Raw genomic sequence first — 22,510 nt, 5'->3', positions numbered from 1 at the left:
GTCAAACATCCTGATTTAGTGGACAAAGATTAATTTACATGTCTGATAACGGATACTTCTTCAAATTGAGGTTCTTCATAGATTCCTTGATGCGCGAGTCGCTCTTGATCCCTCTCATCTACAGAAGCCGCTATCTTGAGCTCACGAAGAGCAGCGCGAACCTTTTGCAGCTGGCCGAGGTAAGCGCATAGAACCGCTATATCTCCTGGATCGTTTTAAGCTCCTTGCTGTAGGAGGTACAAAACGAGATCCACAACGACTTTGACCTATGAGTGTATTTTTCAGATCAGATAGCTCTAAGACGCCGTCATATGGTAGAAATAAACAAACCTCGAAGTCGTTGGATTTGGATACAGAGTCATTGGAATCATTCTCTTTGTGAGTATGATCGAAGAAAAACACGTCCTTCTGCATGCCTACTACTGGTGGGTAAGTGAATACAAGCTCGTTGTCCTCCAGCTTTGGATAGAGAATATGCCTATGACCCAGCATCAACAGTTAAATCCTTATACGATATACTGCATACCTGATAATGTGCGAAATAGAGGGTCGCATCCTCCGCTGTACATTGATCTGTGACATGGGCAGTTCATTATCCGCCAGCCGCTCCATCATGGACCTGTCAAATTTGTATAGCTGCTTTCCGCTTTCGCTGTCCATGGAAAGCGCTGGAACACATAAGATGCACGTAAAAGGATTGAGACAAAGGTCTTACCAAAATTTGTGAGAGTCGGACGAAGCTGTTTAGGATCTCCGATGCAGATTAGATGTTCCACTGTGCGGGATTCAGAAACACTTTACTGGAGGACACAGGGGTGCACCATACCTGACGGAACAAGAGATGCAAGCACATGGGCCTCAAGGACCTGTCCTGCCTCTTCTACCATCAATACTCGGGGCGCAATACTCTGCACAAAACCTGTTATAGAAATTCCAACCTACGACGAGAAAATACCTACGCTCAATAGCGACGTCAATTTGGCCGCACCTATGGCGGCGGCATTGAGCAATAAATGGTAAATGCACTATAGTTTAAGCTTACCGCTGGTGGTGCATCCAATAAGGTCTGCCTGGCAAAGACGGCGGCGACGAGTCTACCGGGTGGAATATAGATTCAGTCTCAGAGTAGTACAATGATATAACATGACCCATACCTCATCTACAATATCACGGTAGCTTTCGCAAGCCTCTCTGTAGTCTTCACGAAGCTGCTCGTAGCGTTCTATGAATGACGCGTGTGCCATTGTTTGGATTCTCTGCTCCCATTCCCTTGATAGGCGGCCCCTTTCGTCCACCGACATCGACCACACAGAATTCATTTGCAAGAGATCTTCAGTTGGGCGGGATAAAGTGGGCAGAGTAGGTAGACTTTCGCCATTCCCAAAAGATGTGAACAACTTCCAGATGTCTGGGAGTTGCAAATCAGCCGACTTTAAAAACTGTATATCACCACCATCGCGCCAGAAGCCATAAAGAGTATGCGATAAACTAGTGCCAGACTTCTCTTGGCCGACAGTAATCCATTTGCCATTGGTCTTTTCGTCTTCTAGAGCCCTATTGAAAAGTCCACTGATCCAGAATGGAGGATACAAAATACTCTCGTGATGTTCAGGATAATGGCAGTCTAAAAAATCTGCAATCTCTTGCCAAGAGAGGCCTTGCGGCTGAGCAGTTTCCGGAATCATTGCATTCAATTCCGCTTCGAGAGTCTTCATAATGGCGTATTGTCGATTTATAGAGTTGTCAAAGATTAGGATATCATCGTCAACGTTCTCCAAATTGTTTAGTGTGAACCCCATAACACGCGGATCCGAAGATCGCGAGCCGAGCCGCACTATTTTGCGGGTGATTTCTGCGTCCAGGACAGAAGCTAACAAGTGATCGAGCGCGTGGTTCGTGAATGAAATCAGCACTAGGTGCATTTATCATAATGATATCGATGAACTGATCTGCAAATTACGACGACGTACCGATGGGTTTGATGCCACTCGCGAAGAGGACGCGCAGGATCTCTTTGGCAGTAAAGCTCTGCATAATGCGACATTAAATATAGCGTAATGCATGGATATGCACTTGCTTACCTTACCGGTACCAGGCGGTCTTGACCGACGCAAATCAGCTCGGAGGGGCAAAAAGTAAAGCGCGTACTCACCCTTGTATTAGAGATACTTCTCGAGTCAATGTGTTCAGAAGCGCATCGATTTGGCTAGGGTCTAGCTTGCTCAAACGGGAAAGCTGCTGGCGGGCCAGCTCGATAGCTCCAGCTTGGGTTATATCAAGAGACTCGATAGATTCTTCGTGTCGTAACTCCGAGTCATAATTGAGACAGTCGAGATCAAATTTAAATCCCGGAGCAGTTGCATATCTAGGAGGACGCAGGTCAACACCTCTCAGTGACCCATTGTTCGCAATATACTGCGAGAAGGGGATGTCCAGTGGCTCAGTCGTTTGTAGCTTCTCAAGGACGTGCCGAGTTGCTTCATACATGACGTTACTATCGATGAGAATAGCAAACGTTGATCTATTCGTTGAGAGGCTTTCGCGTCGAAGGGCCATCAACTCGACCTCCGAGTCAAAGAAGGATACTCCGACATGAACCTCGTTTGGATTTTCACTTGACGATTCAGCAATCTCTTCGCTGTATGAAGCGACAACCCCAAGATACACTTTCAGAGTACCGTTGGAAACAACAACCAGCGTGACTAGACATCCAGTTTGAAGTCGTTTGCTGCTTTCCCAGAATTCGTAGCGCCTGGTTGCATCTGGATCTCGAGCTCCACAACGTGCCGGAGTATCAATAGTCAACCCGACAGTGACGCCGTGTCTTTCAGCACGAACGGGCGAGAAGCGTACTCCAGTGTACACTTGGAAGTAGATGGAATCAGGGGCAGGCGTCCTATAGGCTCCTCCACCGCTGGACAGCAATTCTTCAAGTTGTGTCCCTCCTTTTTGGCTGCTTGATCTTTTCCATATTTCCGTGAGATCTCTATGAATAGCCAAAAGAGAGGACCTGATCAACGCGCTACAAAAATATGGTTATTTGGTGGCCATGAGGGGAAGTATAGGCGTACGTCAATTCCTCGCGAGATAGTCGAAAAAGAATATCTATGTGTTTGTCCATGGAATTCGAAGGTAGATGATGCGGCGCATCTTGGTGGAAAACCGGTAAGTATGGAGCAGTGCAGCATAGGAGTTCTTCATGAGTAGGGACAATACGGATGTCACCAATGTTGACATGATCATTGGCGTGTCGTGGCCCTTCGTCGTGTAAATCTCCCGGCAGATCGTGGGTTTGAGCGAGCTGCAACGAGATTGCTTGTCTCCTTTCCCTCAACGTGAGAGTGCCCATAACTGCAGGGCGTCGGAGCACCCCAGCGGCTTCAGATTTGCGTTGAACAATGGCATGCAAGCGGCGAATATCCTCTTGCAGGTTGCGTATGGTTACGTCACGCGAGCTCTGCGGAAACGCGCATATAGGATCCATGAATCGAGATGGGGTCGCTGAAACATCGGATGTCCAGATATCGAACCAAGCGACTAATTTTATCACGAGTTTGGCAACACCTGGGTGAGAGCGCACTGCGTTTTTGAACCGATTCAAAAACCTATATCACGAAGAAGGGCTATACTCAGCCGATAACGTATCATAGGTGAGAATACTCACTGATGTAGAACGGTTGAGAGCGTCTTGAAGACGACCACACCATCAAGAACGATTTGCATAGGCTGCACATGGCCTGACGTTTGGTCTTTCCAAGATTTGGCTTCAATAAGTTTCGAAATGGAATTTTCATTCACGGAATGGACGGAGTCGTAGTTGGTGTCAAGAACGGCATAAAGACGGCTTGAAAATAATTTTAGAGAGAAATCATCAGCAATGACAACACGCACTTGGTGTTCCTATGCAGCGTGTTCCTCAAGACCAGGTTCGACGCAAAATACTACGAGGGCTATGTATGTTGGTGGGGCTCTATTAATCGAAAAACATACCTTCAATATTGGGAAATATCCGTTTTGAAACGACAGAATAGTCCTAGTGGTACCGACCGCAGTGTCAACTCGATCGAACCGGAACACGTCTCCAATCCGCAGTATACCATCAGACTAGATAAAAGAGATACATTGTCATTATTCTAAGCCAGGATGATCGACGACACGTACTTTGACAATCATGTCGAGAAAGGCCTGTCAAGAAAAAGTATAAGCATTTTCACTGTTCGTAACAGAAATGCAGCAACAAACCTGAGCTTTATCCGCGCTCTGCGACACAAGAGACCGTGAGTTAATACTGTACATAAAAAGCTTCCTGATACGACATACCCAGGCTTTATTCTCGTCATCAATACTGGAGATGATACGAACGAAGGCTTGAGCTTGTGCTGCAGACCTGAATTCGAAATTGTCTATCAGGAAGGTCTTGATACGAGAATGGACTTCGTTTGGTGTTAAAGCATGACGTTCGTCCCGAACAGAACCGTCGTACTCCGATCTCAATCGCTGGTGTGCGATAGCCGCTTCCTGCTGTTCGTGCTTGAAAGCGCACGTGAAGCCCCTTGAACAAGTGCCCGAAGTAGAAAAGAATTTGCATACACGATGAGCGGTACCGGAGGAAGTCGCTGGTCTCGAGAATAGCTCAGATGCTATGGAGGAATTTTGAGAGAATGGCGCGTTTGTTGACCCAGAGTCCAAATTATGCGAGTACCGGCAACGATCGCCAAACGGACATCCTGCTGGAGAGAGAAGTTTATGACACGGTTGTTTGTGTGGTTGAAGAATAGAGTCCTCCAGTCCTTCACGCTGTTCAGTCAGGCCCGGCCCCTGCTCGTGCTGGAAAGCACATCCGGATCCCCGGGTACAGGTTCCTGTGGTCGAGAAATATCTGCATGTGCGCTGAGAGGTACCAAAAGCGGTTTCGAGCCTTGGGGACGGCTGCGATTTTGATGATACAACTTGAAAAGGTGATTGGCTAGATGACACGGCCTGGCTAGCTAAATCATGTAAAAAAAGACAACGATGGCCGAATCGACATCCAGATGGAGATGAGAAGTTCTTGCAGACATTTTGCTGTCGCTGCGTCATGTTGCACTACGTCGTGGGAGGGATGAGGATGAGGGGGACGCGACAAGACGGCGATTAGATATAAGGTTTACGCTGACCCGAGAAACTGCGCAACCGTTCTTCGCGTTACGGTAGGCCGTCTACCAGAATCAACTGCCATCCTATGGATGTAGCACCGTGTACCCTACGCGGCAAGGTGCGTTTAGTACACGTTGCACGTCAGAGCTCATGGACCCACAAGTGTTGTCAGTAAGCTACCGGCCTATATTGCGTTCGGTACTCACATACAGGGGCCTCCATCGAGAGTCTCGTGCACAAGTCTGGAACTCTGGAAGCTATTCAGTGTGCGCATGCGAAAATTCGCCAGCATTGCTCCGTAGATGCGAGCAGATTCCGATATGCTCGTTGATGGTACGTTGGCCCAGAATTTCTACACAAGAATTCATTGTAATGTATCAAGCGCTTGATCGACAATTTGGAGGATTCTTTGCCTTATATTCCCCAAGATAGTGTCGAGCAGGAAGTTCTGAGACAACGAAAGCAGCGACGAGATCTCCCCAAACAACATCAGACGGAGACTGTTTAGAGGATCTCTTTAATGCAGTGACTTGACGTTCTCCTCGATTATGCCAATTTCCATCATTCTCAGTATAGCATAAATGTTAGAATGAGCAGGGCCTCTGTGAAGAACAAGTGAGATATGTTCAATTATGCATACAAGTGAAATGATTAGTACCGTGTCGTAGTCCCGTTGTGATGATTGAGGAAGCGTCGCAGCGATGAGAGTTGGCGGACACTCGTGCAGGTAGACGGTGAATCATATTCTCAAAAATTAGGAAGGTTATTTCTAAATTGAAAATCTGTTAGAGAAAAGGGACGATGGTGGTGCGAATCACAGAGAAAAGATGTCAAAATGAAAAATCCCACCTCTTCCAGGCCCAGAAGACGATGCCAGGTGGTATTACTCGCGTTGGGAAAATGCATACGCAGTAATGGCATGAGCTCGCTGACAGACCCACACAAATCAACGTAAAACAATAAGAATATTGCAAATGTCTAATTGAAGCTTGAACTTGACATATTGAACATATGCACATACAAGTTTCAACTATGAGTCTTTGAATCACCATGGACATCTCCCAGCATTATGTCTTCCTCGTAGGCCGCGATCATGCACAATTGTGGGCCCACACAATTCGAAGTCCCCGAACAAATTTTAGGAGGAGGGTCGTCTGAAGATTCGTGATTCAGTATCAAATGCCAACATTCGATAAGACACTCTTGAAGTAGCTGAAGTCCCACTACTTATCATGTAAAGGAAGTCTGAGGTCGTCGCTGCGACCTCCCGTAGACTCGGAACGAGCCGTTCGGGTCGGCGGTGGAGATCGAATATGCTACATTAGTTGTCGCGCGTCGCAATTATCTATGTGTATTGGTGCACGCCGGGGCCTCCTCCTCCCTCCTGCTATTATCGGATTTCATGCACTCTCGGCCCTTGTTGTTATTCAGTTATGTCTCACCCTTGGTGCCCGAGGAAGGGAATTATAATGGCTAGTCTAGCGCCCTTCACTGGTTTTCCTCCTTTTTTTGCTTGATACTCGACCTGAGAGGCAGTGAGTCAATCTATTTTCTGGCCTGCTCTAGTAACCATCTTCTGTTCTAGCTCACGTCTGTACGGCCTCCAGGAGATGAGTGCCTCTAGTAGATCAGAGATGTGACTCGGAGGTTGTACCCTACTATGCGCCTACAACATGCTCTCGAGGCACTGCGACCATGCCTACTGGCACATGAAATGTTTGATGAATTATACACCATCTATCGTTATGCCCGAAACCTACACTACGTCAGTGTGTTCGATTACCCTGCCATACGTTTCCGTCTCGAATTGACGAAATCAACTGCAATGATGTCGAACAGGTCATGTGCTCACTTTGTTCTCAAATCTCATCCTCAACGCTGTGTACTTCGGCGTTGATCTGCTTCTAGATCCGGCATCTTTATTCACGAGAGTCCGTATGGTTTTGAAGCACACCCCGAGTTCGACCAACGCTGTCAAAACGGTCGTGACGACGTCCAGTCCGGTCGCCCAGCTTTGACGCCCTGATCATCGCGTATTTGGCGCGCGCAAAGGACTCCATCGTCAGGGTTAATGTTCAATCGCAGTGTGGCGCATGCCCATTGTATCGAAGGCATCAAAGCAGCATAAATGAATGCCCATAGTGTCAGCGTTCTGGCCTGAACCGCTACAATCTTGATTCTCTGGACATGGCAATGCACCAACACCTACGCATTTCAACATCACGATGACCAGATCCCACCTCATGTGCGAAGATATTCTCGATACTCATCGCGCCTTGCGCTGCTGCTTTCTTGAGGCTCATTTTAGGTGCGTAGGCCATAGTGTACCCGTCGACCTCCTCAGCGTTCCGTTCATGCGTCTAATTCTGACTGCTGTAGATTGGATATGCGCTTCATCTCTCACAAGTTGCATGCTGCTCTTGCATCTTCTAGATGTCATCTTCATTTGCGCAAAGGCGCCACTGCTTCTGACATGACACAGGAATCGGTCCTGACATCAATCACACCCAGGCGCTATTTCCACCTTAATTCGACTCTGCCACACCTTCGAGGACATATAAAAGGCTCCTCCTTACACCTTCAATCCCCAGCTCTCCGCTTCCTTTCTTCTTTTCGAGCTCAGGACTGTTAAGTAAAGGTGCTGGCCGGTACGCTTCCGAGCTTCCCTTTCTTATTTTTCAAATAATAATGCTCTGTTAGCCTTGTTCTATTCTTTCATTCGTATTTCATTCTTAAGACCGTCCGGCTTTCGATCTATAACGACAATACCCTTCACGTTCTACACATTCTTTCACGAGACATACACTACTCCAATTACTCATCAATCACAGACATGCGTTCTTCCTTCGCTGCCTCAATTATTCTCGCTGCTCTCGCTGCCGCGCTCGCTCTCGCCCGCCCTGTATATCCCTCCGGATACGATCTTGTTCAGCGGGACTATGACTTCATGAACCGCGCCGCTCCCGCCAAGGGAAGCGAGGCAACCAACTGGAGCTCGGTTGGAAAAATGACCGGGAAGATCGGTAAATGTCTCGTGCACAACCTCCGGGAGGGACACCCACTCCTCGCGCGCGAGGTCCAGCGCATTCTCCTTGCGCGTGGCGAGATGGATGGCAATGAGGCTCTCAGCTGGAAATCCGTAGCACACGCTACCGAGACCCCCGGCAGCTGCCTCGCGCACTCTCTCAAGCGCGAGGACCGTCTCGCCGCCCGTGAACTCGAGACATGGCTTATGGCTCGTAAGGCGACCGCGATGGACCCTGAAAGCAGCGAGGCGATCAACTGGAAGAGCGTCGGGAGCGGCGTCGGAGAATTCGGAGAGGGCTTACTCTCCAGCATCCTCAGACGCGGGTACGACCCCATGGGCCGTACTTCACCGGTCATTAACAGACCTCTCCCTGACGCCACCTCAGTTCCTCTGCGCCAGCCTGTGCGTTTCAGTACCAAAACCCCCTACCGAACGGCAACGCCACTCAGCGATAGCAATGAAGCCATCAACCGAAACGATGTCGGTAGCGATGTCGGGAAAGCGGGCGGCTTCCTCTTTCACCGTCGCGGGGGTATGTACTTAGATGAGCTTGAATAGATTATGAAGATGGGTGGTGTTCGCGATTTGGATGTACCTAGGTATTGGTAGAACTGTATTGTTATGGTCGGACGAAATGAATGCGCTTTCTCGAGCGGAGAGCTCACCATTTTGATGCCTTGTGTTACGAATGATGAACTAGCCACGCACGGTTGGATTGCGCATGCACATATGAGTTTAAGAAAAAGACTCCGATATCGCCCTTTCGACAGCGACTCCAATCGTGTGTGGGTACGTAAGAGAAAGGCAACAGTATGCGGCAGGAAGAATCTCTGGAATGAAGTTGAGCTCTTTGGCGACAAGGATGGCGGCAGCGGGTTCAGGGAGACAGTCGTCACGAAAAAGCCGTTAACTTTGCGGCCGTGAGTCATTCTATGTATGTCCCTCGCCGCTCTAACCTCAGCCTCACGAACCTCCTATTCTTGTAATGTCAGAGGTCAATCCGCAACGAGGTGTTGCACGATGCGATTCCGCAGCCTGAATGGTGTCATTTAGTATTTCGAAATGGGAGCGCAGGATGCCCTGCGCTATTTGGGTTCTATTTCTTAATTTTTCGTGTACTAGATATGTGATGAGATACTTTGGACTTACAACAAACGTTCAATATAAGGAACGCCCACAAAGAGTCATATAAAGCCAAGATTACGAGGGAAGGAGTCATGCACCCGCAGGCTAGGGCAGAGCTTATTCCTGACTGGCTCAACATCGAGACCTTCGCTGACAAGCTCGGTATACTCGGCACATTCTCAAACGTCCAAAGTGGAGTCGAGTATACGGAGGTCGTTGGTCGAGGTGGAAGAATTGCCAAAGCGAACCTAAAGTCCGTCCATGATTCCTTTGCGATCGCATCCGAAATTCTCAAACTTCTGTCCAATGTCGGGACACGAAGGGTACCGCGCAGCCGGCTGGGCGACTCCGTACTATTTGACGAAGAATTGATAGTTTTAGTTTGTAGGTCAAAGGAGGACAACTCTTTCCATTACGGTATCTGTGTGGAAAAGAACGATGATGAAACATGGCACAAGGTGTGCACTGCGTCTTTCGCGGCTGAGAGTTCGATTGTCTTGAAGAAAGTCATCGTGGACATCATGATTGATGCTCGACATTTGAAGCGTTCTATCAATTGTACAATATGCATTTATGGCCACTCATTTTTCCCCATTCGCTGAGAACCCCAGGGACGACATCCCTAGAGAACTATAGTCCCGTTGAAGTGGGGATGTACGGCCCATCCCAGCACACAAATCCGACGTCACTTGTGACCTGTCACATCCGCTCACGCATCAGTCAACCCACCCTTGTCAAAATTCGAACGGAACAAAGACGCACAGTAGTTACATTACACATTGCCGCAACAGGTGCACCTGTCAGTGTGCGCGCGAAGAGATTCTTAGCGACGATATTCGTCGCTACGCACGAGATCAACTTGGAGAGAGAAGCAGACGCAGAGCGAACGCACCAGTGTTCGGGTACAGGTCGAAGATGACGACTTCCTTCCCGGTCGCGCCAGGGACGTAGTACCTACAATGGATCAGGTAAAATTCACGGATTTGACGAGAGCGCTGCACGTACCAGCACGGATCGCTGATGCATGAGCCTTCGACATACCCGGGTGTGCTGACAGCACCAGAGTCATAGTGGTCAGCATGAAGGTAACAGGATCAGTAGGATCAAAGGACGCACTCGTTTATGACACCGACGAAGTTCTCAAAGAGAAAGTTCTCAATATGCGTCTCATTCACGCTCGACGAGTTCGGACGCGGACCAACCTACGCAATGCAATGGGCGATGAGATTGGTCAGTACGTGGGTGAGTACTTGCATGGCGAGGAGCTTACATCTTGGTCCCAATAGCTGCGAGCATGTACAGCGTCAGATGAGATGTCGTACAGAAGCAGAGGAAAGCACGTACTTTTGCGTCACATAGATGGGGAACATAACGTCGATGAATACGATGTTTCTCCATGTCGCGCTGTAAGAACCTTGTCAGCACCGCAAACGCCCACATAGGATGGCGTAAAACCAACTTGATCGCGGCCCCATTCCCGCCCGTCCAGCTCTTGAAACGCGCTGCGTACAGCGTGCGGTTCTGCATCATTGAAGCTTAGAAGTCCGAAAGATGTATGAAAAAACCTGGTTTACCATTATCGTGTTCTCAAACAAAACATTCTCGACCAAGGAGTCCTGCCCACCCTTACCTAGGGAGCCAACAGAAAGGCCATGCGATCCTTCGCAGTAACTGTCTCTGTATCGGCCAGATACACGGACCATGTAGCAGTTAGTCAAGTGTGTGCTACTTGCATGGACGGATCAGACAAACCGCCAAGTGATGTTCTTCGCTCCGTTGATGACGGTAAGACAGTCGTCGCCGTTTACAACGTGATTGCGCTCGAAGAGCAAGTTGGTGCCCCCGGCGGAGAATCCATCACTATATGCGTGTCACAAGGCGAGACAGGACATGAACGCAGCGAGACACACGTGTTGAAAGGAAAGGACTGAGATCACGAGTAAGAAACGCGTGGGAAACAGAGGCTGATACGGACTCACAGCGTTGTCCGACCCGGCGAGGATCGTGTTGTTGAAGATATGCAAGTAGTTGGACCCAGTGGTCAGGAAGTTCCACGCTATAGGCTACACAGAAGGTAAAATGAATGACGGCTGCGCTCTGGGAACAGGAGCCACACAGTTGAAACTGACCTTGTATATTTTCATGTCACGAATGACGCCATTCGTGATGTTTCCAAATAACCATCCGTACGGCCTGTTCGTCTGCTGCATAATGTTCCACCACTGAAATTCCAACTTGGTCAACATACTGGTGCAGCGAACCACGAATACCACATATGTACCTGCTGTCCGTGGCCATCAACCCAGCCCCAGTCGGGGTCGGTGTTCCCACGAAGTGTTACATTATTTCCTCCTGTGAACGAGATCCTAGTGCGAAGGTCAGGCGCATACACCTCAACCTATTCGACTATCTCACCAAGCGCCCGAAAAATTCTTTACACACACTGGCATTAGCTCACGACAGGCGAACGGCCAGATGTACACTCACCGCAGCAGCAACGTAATTCTGCACGGTTTCGATGCTCTCCGGATAGGATAGATTACCACCGACGACGACCTCGACGTTCGTGAGCGGCGGAAAGGTGATAGGCGACCACACGTTGTACGTCGTGCCGGACGCAAAGACGATGGACGCGTTGGACGTGTAGTTCTCAACAGCAGCCATCAGAGCGAGCGTGTCGTCCACCCCTTCAGTGTGCGGGACCACAAACGTCGACCACGCACCGGCGAAGGTGGCATATGCGAGGGCGGGAAACGCGTGCTTCAGGAGCATCGTGGAACCTGCCTAGGGAGTTGCACAACTGAGAGACCTGAGTACCGTCGTCTCGATTGTGAATAACTGCATGTTATATATACGTATACGCTGGTCACTGGGGACTTGGAAGCTTGGACCACGACATGGCTGGGGCACTGCTGGGGGCCGGATAGTCCGCAGAGGCATGAACATGTGATGCTGTAAATGTGCTGAAAGAATGCTCCTCGCAGTGTCACGAGGAGCGCGTGGGGGTGGCTGCAGGATGCTGAGGTAGCGAATCATAACCGGGAGAAGCACAAGTTCGTCTGGCCTTGGCGACTCATTGCCCGCTAACACCGTTGAGTATACGATATCCGTGTAATACGCTGCCGACCGGTGACAAGCATGCTAAAATCGTGTCGGTAAGCCAGGACTTACCTGCGTTCGATCAATCGTGTCATTCGAGCTTGTTGAGGAGCTGATACAGTCTTCGCTCATGTCGAGAAACTTACCATTCTCGTGGACAGACAAATTCAAGCTGCATTGCTGATACAGCAGAGTATGAGCCCAGTATTGTCTTTGAACAGCATTATATACACTGGAGAAAGCATAGGCTAAACACAAGGGCGAGAGCGCGGCGCGGAGGAAGATGGACTTGGGAGAGTCCCGAGAGAGTTCGTTGGGTTCGAAGAGAACTAGCGGGCCGGCGTGGCCCACCGGTCCTCTCCCATGACGCGGCCAGTTGCGCTAGGTGGGCCGCCTCTTTCTTGCAATTAGACTTCTAGCTTGTTTCTGGCATTCATATCGAAGCGATAACCCTGCATTTCCGCTTTGGAAAGTATCGTCTTCTACTACCTTTGTGTTCAAGACTGCGACACTCGCTGCTAAGTTTCACACCTGGTCCAGAGTCTTGTCTTTGCGGTGTCTGCTTGATATGCTACAGCTTTTGGCAGAGATCGCCAATGGTCACTCCTCATATATGAGCTACTGATTCTAACTGTAAACCAAGGAGGAATCTACGGCGAAGTTCTAATACGCTGCGATGCCGATAGAGTGCGGTGTCGATATCGTAGGAGACCAACTCTAAAGGGCATATGCAAGACTTACCTCTCGTTATCTCTGCTCCCTCGCGAATATACCCACTCGCTCGGTCAATAGTCCTAGATCAGCGGAGTCAGTGCAAACGGTGATTGTACTTGGTCCCTTCGTGTTCAATATAGCTCGTAAGCTCCCATCACTCTTGATCTCTGACGACACAGACAGTCTGTGGGGTGTCCGGACCTTTACATCCTGATGTTTTCATTCACACACACGTGGCTTTCGAGACAGTTTCTTGTCTGACAGCTGTAAAAATTGGTCTCCCATCCGTCGTCTCTGGGCGGCTTGTTTGTTCCCTCATCAAGCTCTACGCTCTCATCTGCCGCGACCAGACTTCGTTCTGGGGCCAGTTATACCCCCTAGCGACCGCGCAACGCATCGGTCTAGAGAATTGCTATGAGGTCGCGGAGTTTTTGGTCAAATCCGCGCTCGGTGTCACTCTTCAGTGTGTTCAATATACATCCTATAACCCATCCGCTCAAATTCGGTAGGGCTTACGTTCTTTGGTGAAAGACTTCACCCTGTGGTTTCAAGCATCGTTTTTTAGGTCCGGATTCCGGAGAGAACATGCCCCGAATTCTTGAGATAATACAGGCGTCCATCGCTATAACGTTTTGTATCCTATACGGCAAGACTGAATCGCGGATTACGGTTTGAAATCAGCTGTATGCTATTGTATCGGTGATTTCTTTATCAGCACTCAGTCACGTCACTGTCGCGATCAGCTTTGACATTGCACGGTCCAACCAGTCTGTGAATGTCTGGTAGCTATGATTCGGAGTTTTGCTGGCGGGCATCGACGATTGGGCCTGTGTGTAAGTTGATAGGCTACTAAGCGGGCCTCGTCATCCTTTCTTGAAGGCGAGCGACTTCCGTATTCAAGTACTTATTGAGGAAATCATGATCCTGGTCTACCTTCAGCGATTGTCGAGAGGATATCGGACGGGAAAATATGGTTTGCCGTTCTCTAAGATGAGTACAGTGGATCTGCATCGCTCAGTGATCACTAACTCGTACTCACATATGACCAAACTGATTCACGTTTCATAGTGCATCAACCACTGTTCGACCTTATCCTTGGGGGATGCTGAATTCGGCTTGCATATTAGTGAGCTGGCTTGTGATAGGCGAGACAAGAGATCTTCGACCATCTTGCGAAGGCATTACGGTAGACCCCGTTCTTGAAGTGAAGATGTCACCATCCCTGTAAAGGCGTCAGTTTATTAAACTGATGGTACGCAGGCCGCAGTGTAGATGAGCGGGTGTAGCCGTACGGTAGATTGTATGACAGAAATACAGGAAATACCATGAAGGATTTAGTGAGTCACAGCCGCTGAGCGCTGACCCATCGTCACACTAGGTATGTAAGATTAACGGACGTATGTCTGGTGGCGTTTAGACATGCGAGAACTTTTCTTTCATTACATTACAAACCAGATAACCACCTAAGCTTGAACTCACCAGTCGGACAAATAAATAAGTGCTCCTTGACATCTGGCACCTCGTGACGTATCCCAATTCGTGGCCTGCGATGCTGTGAATAGATTTTCATCATCATCAGTACATACTCTCACTTCGGCCCCACCCTCGCACCTTTATTTCACGGTTCTTGACTCCCCACAAGTACCCTCGCTTGGGTGTGTGAGGGGGGATCATCTTCTATGCTGGGATAATGATGACAGGTGAATGGACCAGCATTTTTCTCGCGCTAAGTATGCAAATGTCAATCTCTTCGGCTATGGTGTGAGGTGAGCTAGAAGTGCGCATGAACTAGTAGCATGACCGCACCTTGCTGTGTACGTTTAGGAGAACATCGAGTGCATCGAACGAGGACATTCGTCTGCACGAACTACGCGCCTTGTGGACGTTCTTTTGGTGAATGCTCAACGACAGCGCTCAGTATAGCCACAAATTCTCTTCTCGCTCTTTCTTCCGTGCTTCGGCATGGACTACAAGTTCCTGTAGAGGGCTGGTGAAGAGCATAAAATTGTGAGTTCTCTCCGTTGTCTCCAGAAACAACGTTCTTTGGTCCACCACCTTGTTACCATGATGTGGACCCTTTCGCGCTCGGGGTCTGTGTGAGGAAGCCATTCATTGGCACTAGCTCTACGCCACTTGTTGTCTTTACCATCGTGGTCGTAACAATTCTGATATAACACATGCTCAGGCCTCATGTATGCTGGGCGCTACAAAAGCTGAGCTTCGAAACCCCGTGGTGGCCCAAAACATGATGACGATGCGTGGGTTTAGAATATCGCACTTACATCGATGTCATTGAAAGTTCATCGCTCAGTGTATTCATCAGGTACTGGCCTTCAACTGAATGATAAAGACTCACATTGGTAGCGGCATCGTGGGACACGCATTTTTTTCCCCCTTGCCGTGCTATTCCCTGCAACTGTCAAACGCAAATGGGCTGATCTGGAATGTTTTCTTACCAGCTTCCAAACTTAGGCTCATAGCTTTCAGAAGTAATCGGCCTCTACTTTCTCTCGTCATGCTACCACTCCTGGAGGAATTTCGTGTACCGATTTTGACTCGTTCAGCTATGAAAGCTGTGGGTATCTGAACCTCGGTGCGATATGCTTCTACTAACTCGGCTCATCTACCCCATCAGAATCTCTGGTATTGTTCGGCCTTCTCCGCTACTTTCAATAGATTCTTTTGACACAATGAATGATGTTTTACTTCACATTCGAGCTCGCCGTCCGAATTTGATGCCCACTTGAGAAGAAGATGATATACCAGTACAGTCGTCGGACATGAGCTCCACGCATGTTTCTCGACTCCGAGTATTGGTGGTCGTGTTCATCTCAGTATCTATCCTGATCTCATGGAGACGAGTGTATAAAATCAAGACCGACTTCGGTTTTGTAGGTGAGCCCCCATCGCTGTCTTCGTCCCTCGAACGCTCACAAATTTTTTCTGTTCGTGCATTTCTACTACCTCCTGCAAGCTTTTCTTACTTTTTCTTACTGGTCACGACAGCGTATCGTATCCCGGAATGTGTGTAGGCGAAAACTGTGCCCCTCAAGCCTCGCACTACGTGGTCGCACAGCTGACTGCACTCTATGAGAATGCGGTCGAGTGTGTCAAGAGCCATGACCCAGCTGACAAGTCCTTAGAGATATCTCGTGCGTATACCTGTCATTTGATCGTCAGATGCTAACTTGAATATTTGCAGAGTATTCTCATGCCCTTGCTCAGTACTCCTTCGTTGATCAAAATGTTCGAAGCAATAACATCATGTTTCATGCGAAATTCGGCCAGCCTCAGCTTGAGTTCATCTGCAACCATGACGTTGTCTTGTGCTTTACAATCTCCAGTGGATACTATCGACTGGATTACAGCGATGCTCCCAGCACAGCTTATCATACAAGGTATGGATGATTGTCTTTCTTTCTATAACCATATTGAGGTGTAATATTCAGGGATCGTCAACAAGATCTCTCCGAAGTGGAGGTTGTCTTTCGCGTAAAGTTCAATGTTCGTGGTTTGCAAGGAAAAGATTCGAAAATCGGAAGCGGACAAAACCTAATCAATCTCATTATTCTCAACCTCAGCGGTACGTATATACGAATGCGCTTTCTTGAATGATAAGCTAACAGACGTCTTTGGATAGATGCGCAATTGGTCTCAGTGGAACCACCTATAGCCATGAACGGAAGAGATGCATTTAGCCATTATATGTCGCACTATCTGTCCTTCCTCCAGCAGGCCGGAAATCACGTTCTTTTTTCTATCCCTGATTTCGACGACAATCGCTACCGTCTCAATATCGATTACTCTCTCATAGGGTCGACGACTTTAGAGGCTCGTGAGGTTCACGGAATCAACGTCGACAAGATCAATTCCTATCTTGCGTCTGTCTGGCTCAAATCTGCTTTGCTTCTCAGTAACCAGAGTGGAGTCACGGAAGACTGGAAGTCTATCATTCTTGCAGAGTACCGCAGTTTGTGGTCGCTCCATGGCGACGTCGATTCTCACTTTCATGCACGTCTTGGAGCACCAGAAGTGATAGCTATCTGCTCGCGCGAGGTAATTCTATGTTTTTTGCTCGAGGAAGTGCTATTTTATGAATCGGATGACTTCAATGGGTAAGTTCATGTATGTCATCATGTATGTACCGTCCAAGGATGCTTTTCAGGGAACCACTCCGCCAATACAAGGACTGGAAGGTTGCGATCCTGGCTAATGTCGACCTTGAAGCAGATTTGGAGGGATATATCACTTGTTGCAAGCTGGACCTGCTCTGTGCGTTTCCCAGTTAATTTTAGCAGAGCTATGATGTGTTCTGAGAATGAATCGTCACTAGCGGCACGCCCATACGAACCTCGTTGTTCATTCCCCGGCGTCGATGTTTCCGACGAAACGGCCACGGCTGACTGTGTCCGCCTTCTGGACTTTTTCACGGGCAGCTATCCCCTCATTTTGGAGAGTGTCGATCTCCATATAATCTATAACTATGATTCTCGTTGGCAGAACTGGAAGCTACCTTTCTGGAATGAGCTCAGCGAAGAAAACGATGACGATGAAGAATCCGAAACATGGACTATGACTTCGGAAAAAGCCAATACGAGATCTTCAGCTTGGCTTGAACGAGTAACTCGATGTAACATGTTCGGATTCGATCAGATTTCGGCCATTTCGCAGTCGTCGATCAACAACGTTCTGGCCAAGCATTGGTTTAAAGGGTCTCTGTCCAGGCCTTCTTTCGCTCAGTGGGACCTCGATGAATTCTTTTCATCCGCGTTCGCGCCCTTGACAGTCCGCCTCCTAAGCAATGATCGAGCAATCTTTTGGGTCCACATGGAGAGTGGTCGGCTGAAGGCTTTGAAGAAGTGGCAGCCTTGGCCGGAGTTCGTATATCTACTGTTCATATGCCGCTGTTTTCACTCAATTCTTCTCCCTCATCCAGGAGTGAGATATATGAATTCAATGATTGGCACCTTGCCTTCGAAGTCAACCTCAAGAGATGTGCCCACCACGAGTTGAACGTTGAAGCGGGCTGGCTGGCCGACCACGCGCAATCGGCAGTATTTGAAGAACACGGAGACCGTCCGGATCGTCATCTTGTTCACCTATTCCTCGATTTCGAACGTATGTATCTCCTTACATAATCTTTCTTGCGTTCCTCAGCTGATTATCCGTACATGCACAAGATGTCGAGTTTTTGCATGAATTTTCAAGTTTCAATGATCTCTTCCGGGACCATAACCATCGTGCTATCGATAAGGTGCAAGCTGCAATATATTATCTAAAGGGCCACTTTCTTCCGTATCTGGCACGCTGGGGCATGCACATAATCCACACTGTCCCGGTCTGGACGTCCGGTTCCCCTTTCTCTTCATGCGCACTCACAAGCGTTGATTTCCAAGTTTATTCCAAGCTAAATATAACCCGCCAAAACTGGGCAACTATATCTACAAGCCAGGAACCAGTGATCGCCATTTTTGGAATGACTCAATTCCAGCTCATGCCTTACAAACGGCTTGAGTATTCTGCGGATTGGATTGTTCGGGCCTCCAAAGGGACCTCATATGGCACAGTTTGTGTATCGCGCGCGGCATTCTTGGAACAACGCCTGCTCCATCTCCTCTCTCAAGTTAATTCCGTCACTACCATCGTCCCCAACTTTTATGGTGTGCATAACGGTGTTTGGAAGCTTGACCTTACAACCTGGGCGAAGCATGCATGGAAGAAGACAGAGAAATGTACCTGGCAGTCCATTCCTGCCGAGCGAGAAGGCTTCTCGAAATACCACTGGCAGCACCGTGATTTTTGGAAGTATGAACACGAGGGCGCCGGAAACATCGCAAACGGCACGTATACTGTGACTTGTAAGTGTTTTCACTGCGCACGATCGGGTTGGCCTTATCGTGGGCTTGTAGGTCTGACGCGCAACTTCGTGGAGCTTCCTACTGGGTCCTGAATCAAATCACTCGACATAAAGGTGTGGGGAGAAGTTCTAATGGAAACATCATTTGTATCTGGTTCTCGATCTGGGAGGTAAGTCTGCAGTCACGTTATTCGCGAGGCTCTGTAGATCCTGATGATGGCATTCGCCCAGTACCACATCTGCTGCAACTTGGAACGCCCAAATATGCGTTCAGACCAACATGGATGGGCTGAAGGTCAAAGTCTCCGGCTCACCTTCTCCAAAAATCCAGAAACCTACGTTCTTCGGCGATGTAACATCCGAAACGCTCGTCGATCTTGAAGCCAGTCTTCAGAGCGAGCTTCCAGAAACCGTTGACTTCGTGGAAATCCTCTCAGAACTCAGTGCATTCGAAGGCCTATGGAAATATGGATACGCCGGAATGCAGAATTACTACCTTGCGAACCCTGTTTTCAACACCCATGGAGATATCATGTTCGAAGTGCGTTTCCATACCCGACAAATAGCTCCACCAGCGGGCCAGAACCCTGCGAATCACGCTCAGATTATAAACGTAGAGGGACCGAAACAGAACGCTCGATCGCGTGCAGGCCGGAACCGTACGTGTGACATAGTTCGCCGCTGTCTTCCAAGCTAACGCGTCCACAGTGACTGCAAGGGCGAAGAATATTGTTCACAATGCTCTGAATGGTGCTCGTGACATCCAGCGGGGTTCAGGTGCAAACGGATACAGAATGTAAGTTTGAGGGGCCAGTTGGATGGAGTACACGAAGAATATGATGGGCCGAAGCCGGTCGTGTTCAATACTAGGAATGTTTTCTTGACTGTTATACAGTAAAGATGAATCGCTCTCACGGCACTGTAATCATTCCCATCCGTTACGTTGCGGTTCCTCCTCAGACCCGTCACCTCGTTTATGTATCCGCTACTGATATATGTGTCCTTGTACGATTTGTCTGTTTGTATGGTATTAATGTAATCGTTCTCTAGCTACGTGTATAATATGGCTGTTCGCGAGTAGTTGTAATTTGGATGTACTACTAGGGATTACCAGTGCCAGCTTGGTCGGATACGAATATCCATGACAGACGAAGGTTGAAGCTCGAAGCCGGTACTATAATGTGCTTATCTACAGGCTGCCGCCTAGGGGCTGAGTCGAGCTTAGCTCAAGCTTTTAGTGCACGTTATCGCGTCACTCGCGCCTAGAGTCGCGCGCGGTTGTCTCGGTCTTGAATCGACTCGACTTTAAGCCGTGGCCTATGTGGGCTCTCTTATAGACCATTTAATACGGCTATATAACTTGCAATCCTTACATTGCTTGAAGATACAGATCAGCCCACTCTCCGTCGCTCCACTCTACATTCCATGTGTCTAGCTCGGGAGCAGCATAAGGCCCGCGGCTGCTTAGTGCTACCGTACGAATATTTCTCCTTGTCAGCTTACCTGACTGGTAACTTGCATCGCATCCAGACAAGCCGCCAAACACAAGTTCAGAGCTACAGGCTAGGGGTTGCTATCCGGAGAGACTGGATAAACTTGAGATGTAAACCTGTGACGTACAAGCTCTGTTTGAGAAAGTACGACTCACGATTGGTCTCTTGAGAGAGTGAGCACTGAGCGTGTACTGCTAGCATCGTAACTTTCCAGTGACTTCACATTGGTTGTCCTTCGTCGCACCGTGCTTGTTGACACCGGCCCCACTCGCCATTGGAGTCGCAGTGGCCGTCTTTTAACGAATTTCTGCCTTGCTGCGACCCAAGGTCATATAGGCGAGCGGACATTGAAGTACTGTCTTTCCATATGCATCCTCTGTTGCTACTGGATAGGTAATCAATTTAGTCCGTTCAACATTTCCTTGTTCCCATGACTGGTCACCGTCGAGTGTACATCCTAATGTACATCATTTCAAATTTGAAGCAGCAATCGGACGGACCGTGTCGTGTCAAGTACGCATATTGACAGTGCGATATTGTTGCATTGACTCTTCCTAACTACATCGATGATGCTGACTGTCTTGCTAGACTGGAAGCGCACATTTCATGCATGCTCTACAAGTTACGCGCTTCTCGGGATTTCCCGCAATTCAGTCTTACGGTAGGAACGACGACATGGACCCACTGTCTTCATATAGAGGGACATCTCGGGTATTGTTCAGTTGTGTTATCTACTTGACATTGTTGATGCCTCCGCATGGACTTGGCAGTGTCTTCGGTTGCCTAGGCCTTGGCCTGAGGTACCATATTCATTCTTACCCGGGTACGAGCGACTCCAAGTACTACTCATGACGCGGTACGAAGCTTTCGCGCGTAATGCCAGAGTCGGTACTTATTTGGGACAAAAACTGTCCGATCTTTTCTTCGTTACAGACAGATCCCACCTGTCGTTCCTTGTCGTTGCGGCACGGCACTAAACCGTCTCGGATGGAAGTTTTGTTCAGCCTGTGCTCGGAAGTGCAACAATATGTCTTTCGATCGCAGATTTAATTGATTACTGTTATTGTTGCGATCATGGATGAACAGAGCGTATGAGGTGCAGTGAGCCCCAAATCTCGCTATAAATTGATGATTGATATGAACACGATATAGATGTCAATGTCGTGAGGTCGACTTCTGTCGCGCCTGACGTCCGTGTCCCTCGCAATATGGCAGCATGTCAAGTATTGTCGCTGCTCCATACTTAGCATTGCCCACTTGGAGATCAATGTGCTGCGCCTGCAATCAGGACAATGCTTGCACCGGGTACTACGCGAACCCGAAAACCGTCATGGATTATGCCCCATAATATATATATCAGAAGGCTTCGGTCTCCACACTCCATTTTTTCGTAAGACTTCCCACTACTTAACGCATGACTGGGCCAGATCTTCATGTCAATAGCAATATCGGTCCGTTCTTTGTCGGAATAGTCATTGCAACCCAGTAAGCCCCGTTTTCTCAAAGCCATTGGTCTTGAATATTCACGACTACAACTTAGATTCTATGGTATTGCATGCGGCCAGGTGCTGTACTACTTGTGGCACTATCCTGAAGATTCTAAAACAATCAGATACTCTGTAAGTACTGTTCTATCTTAGAAGCTGCAGGGTTGGTCTTATAGTGAATATCATTGGCTAGGTTATACTCCTGTGGTAGGCAGAATTTACTACATGTACATCAGATATGCAGCCTGACTGGTATGTTTGTAGGGTGTTTGACACTGTGATCACAATTATGGCTATTGTGGTATGGCTGATGTTGTCACAAGGAATTAAGCTTATAAACTGGGTTCAAGTGTCTCTATGGGTATACTGTACAATCTCATTCTCAACCATCAATTCTCCATGTTCTGCTACAGTAAGCAGCATAATTTGAATTTGCTGCCATAGCTGATCATAAACCATAGCTCTTTTACTGTGAGTATATTCTGCCATTATCATCTTGAAATATTTGATCTTTTGATGTCTTGGCATCCTAAAAAGATTGAATATACTCTAGCAGTAAGTGTTAGATTGA

General features: G+C 48.4%; 6 protein-coding genes across 6 annotated transcripts; 4 read left to right on the top strand and 2 right to left on the bottom strand.

The window, feature by feature from the left end:
• Positions 1-215: 215 nt before the first annotated feature.
• Positions 216-7,457, bottom strand: FIBRA_00535 (uncharacterized protein; the record flags this gene model as incomplete). The annotated part of the gene is made up of 20 exons (XM_012322429.1): positions 216-266; positions 331-478; positions 527-668; positions 716-775; positions 827-908; positions 960-988; positions 1,043-1,094; positions 1,155-1,912; positions 1,971-2,028; positions 2,082-2,100; positions 2,153-3,022; positions 3,072-3,605; positions 3,665-3,844; positions 3,892-3,941; positions 3,991-4,104; positions 4,162-4,185; positions 4,243-4,260; positions 4,321-4,530; positions 4,591-4,640; positions 7,346-7,457. The coding sequence occupies 20 exons, from the start codon at positions 7,455-7,457 to the stop codon at positions 216-218; spliced, it is 3,561 nt and encodes a 1,186-aa protein (XP_012177819.1).
• A 512-nt stretch (positions 7,458-7,969) lies between these two features.
• FIBRA_00534 (uncharacterized protein) lies at positions 7,970-8,722 on the top strand (the record flags this gene model as incomplete). Its single annotated transcript, XM_012322428.1, has 1 exon — positions 7,970-8,722. The coding sequence occupies one exon, from the start codon at positions 7,970-7,972 to the stop codon at positions 8,720-8,722; it is 753 nt and encodes a 250-aa protein (XP_012177818.1).
• Positions 8,723-9,381: 659 nt separating this feature from the next.
• On the top strand, positions 9,382-9,891 carry FIBRA_00533 (uncharacterized protein; the record flags this gene model as incomplete). The annotated part of the gene is made up of 1 exon (XM_012322427.1): positions 9,382-9,891. The coding sequence occupies one exon, from the start codon at positions 9,382-9,384 to the stop codon at positions 9,889-9,891; it is 510 nt and encodes a 169-aa protein (XP_012177817.1).
• Positions 9,892-9,919: 28 nt separating this feature from the next.
• FIBRA_00532 (uncharacterized protein) lies at positions 9,920-12,061 on the bottom strand (the record flags this gene model as incomplete). The annotated part of the gene is made up of 16 exons (XM_012322426.1): positions 9,920-9,985; positions 10,052-10,131; positions 10,182-10,243; positions 10,295-10,339; positions 10,406-10,491; positions 10,560-10,575; positions 10,634-10,693; positions 10,749-10,810; positions 10,864-10,966; positions 11,042-11,149; positions 11,200-11,216; positions 11,269-11,352; positions 11,419-11,511; positions 11,571-11,655; positions 11,705-11,721; positions 11,777-12,061. 16 exons carry the CDS (start codon positions 12,059-12,061, stop codon positions 9,920-9,922), a joined length of 1,269 nt encoding a protein of 422 aa, XP_012177816.1.
• Positions 12,062-16,124: 4,063 nt separating this feature from the next.
• FIBRA_00531 (uncharacterized protein) lies at positions 16,125-19,052 on the top strand (the record flags this gene model as incomplete). Its single annotated transcript, XM_012322425.1, has 9 exons — positions 16,125-16,254; positions 16,305-16,500; positions 16,552-16,685; positions 16,743-17,217; positions 17,268-17,374; positions 17,436-17,979; positions 18,039-18,220; positions 18,283-18,960; positions 19,012-19,052. The coding sequence occupies 9 exons, from the start codon at positions 16,125-16,127 to the stop codon at positions 19,050-19,052; spliced, it is 2,487 nt and encodes an 828-aa protein (XP_012177815.1).
• Positions 19,053-19,239: 187 nt separating this feature from the next.
• On the top strand, positions 19,240-19,759 carry FIBRA_00530 (uncharacterized protein; the record flags this gene model as incomplete). The annotated part of the gene is made up of 2 exons (XM_012322424.1): positions 19,240-19,618; positions 19,668-19,759. The coding sequence occupies 2 exons, from the start codon at positions 19,240-19,242 to the stop codon at positions 19,757-19,759; spliced, it is 471 nt and encodes a 156-aa protein (XP_012177814.1).
• Positions 19,760-22,510: the final 2,751 nt, after the last annotated feature.

This window comes from Fibroporia radiculosa (genome assembly GCF_000313525.1).
Source record: "Fibroporia radiculosa TFFH 294 genomic supercontigs, scaffold227, whole genome shotgun sequence".
Classification (NCBI taxonomy): domain Eukaryota; kingdom Fungi; phylum Basidiomycota; class Agaricomycetes; order Polyporales; family Fibroporiaceae; genus Fibroporia; species Fibroporia radiculosa.
Note: the sequence above shows the minus strand (reverse complement) of the source record. Positions and strands in the feature narration are given on the sequence as shown.